The sequence below is a fragment of the Nipponia nippon genome, unplaced genomic scaffold, assembly GCF_047370975.1.
Source record: "Nipponia nippon isolate SJK-2023a ecotype South Korea unplaced genomic scaffold, ASM4737097v1 scaffold_15, whole genome shotgun sequence".
NCBI classification, from domain to species: Eukaryota; Metazoa; Chordata; class Aves; order Pelecaniformes; family Threskiornithidae; genus Nipponia; species Nipponia nippon.
Genome location: NW_028262331.1, coordinates 8019217 through 8027220, shown reverse-complemented (window position 1 = coordinate 8027220; position 8004 = coordinate 8019217). Strand labels below are relative to the sequence as shown.

General features: G+C 48.3%; 1 protein-coding gene across 2 annotated transcripts; it reads right to left on the bottom strand.

Moving 5' to 3' along the window:
- Positions 1–130: 130 nt before the first annotated feature.
- On the bottom strand, positions 131–7101 carry SMG8 (SMG8 nonsense mediated mRNA decay factor). 2 transcript variants are annotated; one of them, XM_087751637.1, is made up of 5 exons: positions 5260–7101; positions 4463–4608; positions 3176–4051; positions 1443–1651; positions 131–389 (listed from the first exon to the last, which is right to left on the bottom strand). In XM_087751637.1, the coding sequence occupies exons 1-4, from the start codon at positions 6977–6979 to the stop codon at positions 1454–1456; spliced, it is 2940 nt and encodes a 979-aa protein (XP_087607763.1). In that variant the 5' UTR covers positions 6980–7101; the 3' UTR covers positions 131–389; positions 1443–1453. The 2 variants fall into 2 exon arrangements, with proteins under 2 accessions (XP_087607763.1, XP_009468332.2); XM_009470057.2 differs by lacking the exon at positions 131–389 and having other exon boundaries at positions 1207–1651.
- Positions 7102–8004: the final 903 nt, after the last annotated feature.

The following is an 8004-nucleotide window of genomic DNA, read 5'->3' as shown; positions in this document are numbered from 1 at the left end:
TCGGCCGCCTCAGCCAGGGGAGATCGGCCTCGTCCCTTGGCCGGGCCCTCGCACCTCCACACGCCTGTCACGGCTCGCGCTTTTTTTAAAGTAGTTCACAAATGCTGTGAGCGATTTCCAATTACACGCTTTAATTTCCCATTTTGCTTTCCCCCGCTGCCTTAGCACAGCCGCATCTCACAGAGACAACTGTTCTCTGTAGTGCTTTTCATTTTATTGATTGCGCTCGGGAATCGCTAAGTGCTTGGTAAATCTAAATTCATTAAGGCGTGCAGAGGGAGATACTGTCGTCTTCACAGACAGAGGGAGGTGTTTTCCACACCAGCTGATCAGAGATGTCGTACGCCGAACAGAAACCAGGTCTCAACTCTGGTCATGCGGTATAATTACTATATTATAACAAATCATCAAATTAAATTTTTTATCCATGCTAATTAAAAACAAATATTCTAGAAATTAAATTAGGTCTTGTCACACAGCCACTATCACTAATACATCTTACCTTGACAAAAAAAGTTGATTTACTGTGACTAATTTTTTGTGACTGACAGCCACGCGTGAAGCTCACAGTATTTAAGCTACCTTTCAGTACATCATGTAGCACATCTTTTGGAAAGTGTAGTATACTTACCCAAACTCCCTCAATTTGAGATTCAAACTGGACCAAACCCACCCTTTTAGCAATCAAAAGTCTGTTTAATCACTACAAGTTAAGCTACACTGACAATTAAGCTGCAGTTGCTTATAATGAACAAGCTTATACAGCTCTACATTTTCCACAAATTGACCGGCAGGTTTAGTTTCCAAAGAGATCTGTCATTCCGAAATATGAAATTAAGTTGGCCTTTTAACAAAACCTGATCTATGAATACAAATACAGTAAAATATTTCAACTTGATATAGGTAAGCACAGTTTCTGGCTATAATGTTAATACAAATCAGAACTGCAATGCCTTTTTTTTTTAAAAAAAGACAAGATCAAAGACAAATGATTTCTCACATCACCACATTAGAAGCATCTATTGTTTACATATAAATAGCTTGTTTAGAAAAAGAGGAAAGATTCTGCCCATCATTGCCTCAATATGACAAAGGAAACTCTTGATTTCAGGCAATGCCAGTTTTTAAATATTCCTAAATATGTACGCAGAAAGATATGACAGGGAAAAGCACTATCATCAAAACATCTAGTAATACAGGCTCCAGTATATTGCGATAACCAGCTTTTATTTTTTACATAAGAAAATTTAATAAACAGAAAATTTACATGTCTTGGATTCCTTTCTCCACTTTGATATCAGACCTTATTTTCAATCTGACTGTGTTCCAGTGAAATACAGTGGGCTTCACTAGATCACAGTGATAGCTGTTGGGTAACAGACATGAACCAAAATCCATAATTTGAATTGAAGATAGTCTTTTTAAACTAAAAATCAATCTACCTGAACAATTCTTACTGCGTAATCGCTTTCAGTATTCCTCGGAGAACTTTGTAACTCATTAATTGTTGGCTTTCTTTGGGAGGAAAGCAGGGTCCACGTTCTGTCACGTATGCGTAAGGAAATCTAAGCACCCACAGTCCATCAGATGGAAGGGTTATTTCCTGCTTCTCAGGGTAAAATATAGGACAAGGTGGTGGCCCTGGTTGAACCTGAAATCAAAAGGAAATAGGAGTAGATAATCAAACATCATTAGAATTAAAAAAAAAACCAAAACTTAAGAGCAAACTGAATCCAGTAAGTCTATTAAGTCTTGCCTACAACCAGGTTCTCAGCCACTTGAACGTGGTCCAGGAAACCACTGTGCTGTTATCGCGAGACATCCATAAATTTCCAATTTTGTCACAGTGAAGATGCTGAATTTAAGGCTGCAGATTAGGCCCTACCAAGGGGACCCACAATACAAACACAAGCCATTCACCTCTCGGGCAGTAGGAAATGCTGTGTTAACAGCGGATTTCAACACTGCAGCACAGATATCCTGGAGCTGTTATCTCACTCTAAACCAACGTGAATTTTCAAGGATTTCAGCAATATTTAATATAGCTCTTGTATAATTCGTATTAAAAGATTCAGAAAGCCTTATTCGCATGAGGAACTGATGCAGGAACCCACGTAACGGATTTTCCAAATAAAAACACACCCTTAGGAGTCAAAAGCTGTGATACAAGTGTAAGCTGGGAACGAAGAGCAAAATAAGTTATCAGCGCAAACTGAACCTTCAATTCTTGCCTCAGTTTCAAACAGTAACACGATAAACTGCAAACTGCATTGAAATTTTGGTGTTGGTGTCAGGTTTCAGTCAGTATTGTTCCTTTAACTGTTAAAACAAAGCAGGTTCATATTTGAGTCGTTGAAGGTGTCCCGTAAAAGAAGCCAACTCCGTTGTCTCGTGATCCAGTATTAAGGATCTTGTGGCACTTCTCAAACAGCTCAAAGGGTTACAAAACGTCCCAAATCCACCTCCCCCCCCGCATACGGACACATTTCGTGCTGACTGTTGTTACTCAGTGACACTACTGTACAATGAACACCAATTTTCTTGCCATAGACTAACAAATAATAAGCACACAGTATTTCATATAGCAGTAATTGAAGGAAGATACACTTCTTCATATTTTACTACCTTAAAAAGTAAAAAAGTGTAAATGGAGCTTTTTCTCCATTTTTTTAATACACACTTGAAAACGGGAAAAAATCTCCAGTTAAAAAAAAAAGACCACCTTTTCACCTCCTAAATTCAAAGGGTAACTAATAGTAATTAATCTCAGCGATGAGTCACTGCTTTTCTCTATGACATTTAAAATGATAAATTCATTCTTACACAGTCACTGCTCACTTGTTATCTTTTTAAAAAGAAGCAATTATTACAGTATGGAATGCTATTAATTCATCCTTGATAAAATATTTTTTAAAAACTTACTTTATCTCAAGTATAAAGCTGGCATAAGCCAATCTTGAAGTTTTTAAAAAAAACCAACTGTTTATAAAACAGATACTTTTGGTGACTACTGCCTTAGAGAACTTGACTGAAGTTGGTTTGAGTCGGAAAGAGTTTTTGTAGCATCCCTCTGCCACCCTTTGCCCATCACCCTTCTGCCTTCCAGTCCCGCAGCTGACGTTGCAACAACCAACCCTTGCTCTGCAGTTACCCGATTCCCTCTTCCATTTCTTACCTGAGGTGTTAACGTGATCTGCAGTGGAGCATCAGGCACCACCACGAAGAGTCTCATGAACTGAGCGTAATGTGGCTTGAGTCCTCGTCCCTGGGTCGATGACAGGATGTACAGCGGCATGTCAGAATTGAGGGCCTTGATGGCGGATTCCTTTGGCCCCCCTCCCATCACTTTCATGACCTTATCAGGCCCTGAACACATGAACCTCCTACCACGTGCGTCTTCATATTCGAATCCTACAAAAGCTCGAGCTATGTCATCTCTCCGTCTTCCTCTTCCCATCACAACCGCACTTCTTTTTCCAGGAACAGCCTTGTTCGGTGCAGGCCAGGAATTGGTATCTAAGTCTCCTTCATCTTCAGTTCTCGTCCTGATGACAATGTCCCAAGGCATCAAATAGTTTGTTCCCGGGATAAAGCCCTGTTGATCTAAACCTGTGTGGAAGTTATAAGCCTTAGCAGGCCCCAGCTTAACCAGTGACCAACTGGAGAATTTGGGCAAAAGGCCTTTGGGGCAATTAGAATGGAGCATGCCAGGGAGGTACTCGACAGTGGATGCCTGGCGATCTACCAGACTTGGCCTTTTCTCGCTTTTGGAGTCCCCACTCTGCCCGTGACTTTCTGCGTTGTCCCCTCCACCCTGGGCATCAGGCGGGTAAGTGCCCAAGCTGCCCGTTGACTGACCCAGGCTGAGGGCTAAGCTCAGGCCTGTGCTTTCTCCCTGAGTCTGAGGTTCTTTTTCTTTAAGTTTCTCAATCTCGCCTTCCGGAGGGGCAGGCGACGACTCATCCCGAGCGGGTGCCGGATCAGGTGTGCTTGGCTGAAATATGGGAAAGTTGATGTGCTCCAGTTTCCCACAGCATTTTTCTTCCAGCAGCTATGAGAAAGAAAACATGGTTAACTTTCCATCTTCCACCTCGGAGATAAGGGAGTTCAGAGTCATAACATTCAGCAGCTACAATTAAGATTCAAGAGGTTTGTGCTACGTGAGAACCAAAGCCGTGATGGGAATACAGCCCGCAGACATGATGGATTTAAAATTCACATGAACCAACACACTTGAAGTGTAAATCGATGCCCCTGTGTGCATGTACTGGTGAAGACTGGAACTGCCCACTCTGCTCAGCCTGCTGTGCAAACCATTTCTGCTCCCAGAAATCTCTCCCCCAAGCAACATTTACAAGTTGATACGGTTAAGAGGAAACTTACTGGTAGTCACTTCAGAACGCAGACTTTCTTGATGAAGCAAAAGCATTGCTTGAAGCAAAACCAGAGACCTAATAGTTACCTGGTAGAAGTCATAATTAGCTGCTTTGATATCAAAGGGGTCATCCCGAGGAGCTTGTTTCCTTCCACAGTTACAGGCACCAGTGGAACGAGCCCGGCTGTTGTGGTACAGAATGGGAGGATTTCTGTCTGCTTCTGGCTTCTCCCCTGAAAGCAAAATCAATCAAACCCTAGATAAATTGCTCACCATCTCTAGAGATTCTTTAACTCCCTTCATCCCCTGCTTCCTCCTTGCTATATACACATGCAAAATTATTTGCCAGCAATGCCAGTTTGTCAAGCAACTCCCTCCCTTTCCCACTTTTAATACAAGGTTCCAGTGTAGGTTACACCACTCAACGGAATCTTCTGTTTTTACAGCCTCTTCCTAAAAGGTATACGTAGTTCTTTTGCCTGCAATAAATGTATCTCAGACAGTTTCTATTCCTTGATCGACATCAATCAAACTATTTAAAAAAAAGGGGAGGCACTTATGCTTCCTAGAGAACTTTTGTTCTCTTACACATCTCTTGTTAGAAGGACTCCAGTGTAACGTCCCTAATTAGCAAGATGGAATCAAAGTTACTACTAAAATCAAAGTTACTAACAGTGCACTCGCTCCTAAACATTACTCAACATAAAGGAAACCTGCACAACTCTGCAATAATTAATCCCACTACACAAAGATGAAGTTTTAAAGCTGCCAAGCTTTCATCTTCCATAAACATGCCAGAGTCGGTGTTTTCAGCCTAAGACAAGGCACTTAAAAGCAGATACAAAATTAAACCATAAAACCCAATTACAAGTGAGCTTCTTTACCTGCTTTTGGGAGCAGATGAAACTTATGCACGCAGTGCTGGTCAGTTAAACTTCGCTCTTCGCAAAGCTGATGGCCGTTGCTCCAGAACTTGTAACAGTCCTCGTTCAGCTGCATGGCGTACTTATGAAAGGCTGGGCCACGGGCGTGCTGACTGTACACGCGCAAGGCCTGCGCCAGCTGGTTCTTATGGACTGTCATGGTGTAATTGTGGGGCAGGTTGGATTGATAGGCGCTGTGGGCCATGGGGAGGGCTTTCTGGCAACGGTTTTCGGAGAACTTGGTGTCTATATCTAAATAGCCTTCCAAGACTTTGATGCTGCCCATGATTTTTGAGCTCAGTTCCCCAGTGAGAGAGGTCGGGTCATCATCTTTGGCTTCAATGGTCACTTCATACAGTTTTAAAGCTGCAGCAACCCACTTCTGGTAGGTTGGGAGCTCGAAGTGAGAGGGCTGCGGGTTCCTCCCCACACTGTCATCGAAGCCCTTCTTGCTGAGTACCAGCTCCACGTGCTGCCACAAGAACTCCTTGAGGGTGCAGTCCACGAGCTGTCCAGAGGAGCTGGAGCTGCTGCTGCTGCTCTCTGCATGGAAGGACAGCTGCTGCCTGCCATGCCGCATCATCTGATACCTCCTGGGTCCCGACAGGGTGGGAGCCAGCAGCGAGTCAGTCTCTCTCATGGTGCAGTTGTTCCTGAGTTGGTCAAGAAGCATGGCCACTGGATCATCTCCGTCCTGGGCCCCACCAGCCACAATGTACACGAAAGCCTGGTTAGCAGGCACGGTGAAGAGACAGTTGATGCTCTGGTTGGTTAACACCCTGCTCTTGCGGAAGATGCGGTAGATCTGATCCTCCAGAGCATGCTGTAGCCTCCTCTTGGGGGAGTGCTTCTTGGGGGGTGGCTTTTCCAGGTGACCGCAGGGGTCCTGGCCCCTGCTTGGGAGGGGATCCACCTTCAGGGCCCCGTTGAGCTGGAAGAGGAAGAGTAGGCGCGGAGGGCACGGCCTGCAGTTGAGCTTCCACTCCTTGCCGACCGGGCAGTCTTTGATGGCGGCCTTCAGGGAGGGCAGGACCTTCTGCCGCAGCCCGTCCAGTGCCCTGAAGACGCGGTCATAGGTGATGTCGAAGGAGCAAGTGGGGTGCACCAGCAGCAGGATGTGGCACACGGAGAAGAGGTAGAGGAGGCTCAGGCAGTGCAGCTTCTCCTGGTGCTTCCAGAACTCGTGGGCCTCGGCGTGAGGCAGTGGGGCCGGGCCGCCGGAGGGGTGTCCGGGCCCGCTCTCCCTGCTCTCGGCCGCCGCCAGGTCCCCGCAGGCTCGCAGCAGCTGTGGCGTGTCGCAGATGGAGGTGAGCACCAGGTACAGCACCCGGCTCTCCTGGCTATAGTAGGCCTGCAGCTGGTTGTAGTCCTTGGTCGCCGGGTCGCCCTCCTGCCCCGGGGCGCCGTCCGCCAGCTCGGGGTCCTCCTGCTCGAAGAGGGGGAAGACCTGCCGGTCGCAGACGGTGCTCACCAAGGCCGCCTTCTCCGAGCACAGCTGCAGCGCCGTCTTCCCGAAGATGCCCACCACGCACACCTCCTCATCGCCGCCGGCCGCCGCCGCGCCGCCCCCCTCGGCGGCTGCCGTGGCGGCCAGCAGCAGCTCCCGCAGGCTGACGGGCCCCACCGCCGCCCCCATGGCTGCTCCCGCCGCCCCCCCGGGCAGCCCGGCCGCCAGCGGCATGGCCCCGCTCCGCTCCGCCCGCGCCTGCGCCGCGCCCGCCCGGAAGCGGCGGCCCGGCCCCTCCCGCTCATGCGCGGCGCGGCCTCGGGCGGGGCGGAGGCGGCGGCCGGCACCGACGCAGCCCGGGGAGAAGCGCGGGAGTGGCGAGGCAGGGCGGTAGCCGAGCGTTAGCACGGCGTCATGGAGGTCTCCCGTCCCCGAACAGCCCAGCCCGGGTGCTGAGCGCCGCGGGGCCGCGATTCCCCCACGGGGCAGGCGGGGAGGGTGGTGCTCCCGCCGGCTCTGCCCTCCTTCTCTGGAAAGCGGCTGAAAAAGCAGCTCTCTGGAAAGACCCGCGTTGTGGCCAGAGTGGAAACTCACCGGCGCCTAAGTCAATCCTCTCACAACCCTACGAACAGCCGTACCGAGGGAGACCCTTTGGGCTCTCCTGGCCGCGGCGGCGGCGCCCGCATCTCCCGCTGAGCGGGGCGTCTCTGAGGTGCAAACTCCTGAGTTTGCATAGAGGCCTGGCGACAGGACCTGGGCTGAGCTCCGGCGCCTTTCGCTCCTGGAGGCTCGACCTTTGCGCGTTGAGACAACCATTTGAAGCGAGCATTTCACTGAACTCGAGGGGAATTTTTACCAGGTACCTTTATATATGCATATTGTGTGCGTGAATCGATTCAAATATTGTAGCAAACCCTACTTAATCACTTTGCAAATGTTCAATTAACCAATGATTAGCTACTGCTAAATTCCTGTGACTCTCTCTTAACTGTGAACAAACCTTAAACTGCTGCTAGACATATATGATCCTCAGACATAAACCGCTGACCAAGTCTGAGACCAGGGTTGGACCCAGCCACACCCAGGCTCCTCTCTGAGAAGGAGTTCAGAGAGCAGGGGGGTCCCTTCTGCACCTCCTGACGCAACGGGGGGGGTCCCCTTTACCCCCTTGCACTTTCGGTCGCTGTGTAAATCATTCTAATTCGCTTCGACCTCAATTCTCCTCTTTTTCTTTCTCTTTATACATATTCCATCCATTT

Bases quoted from the DNA above. Each gene is read 5' to 3' on its own strand.
- SMG8 (XM_087751637.1), bottom strand. From the start codon at position 6,979: ATGCCGCTGGCGGCCGGGCTGCCCGGGGGGGCGGCGGGAGCAGCCATG. The intron at 4,609-5,259 runs GTAAAGAAGCTC...TTTTGCTTTCAG, and splicing joins TCATCTGCTCCCAAAAGCAG to GGGAGAAGCCAGAAGCAGAC. The intron at 1,652-3,175 runs GTAAGAAATGGA...TTTTGATTTCAG, and splicing joins AGATCACGTTAACACCTCAG to GTTCAACCAGGGCCACCACC.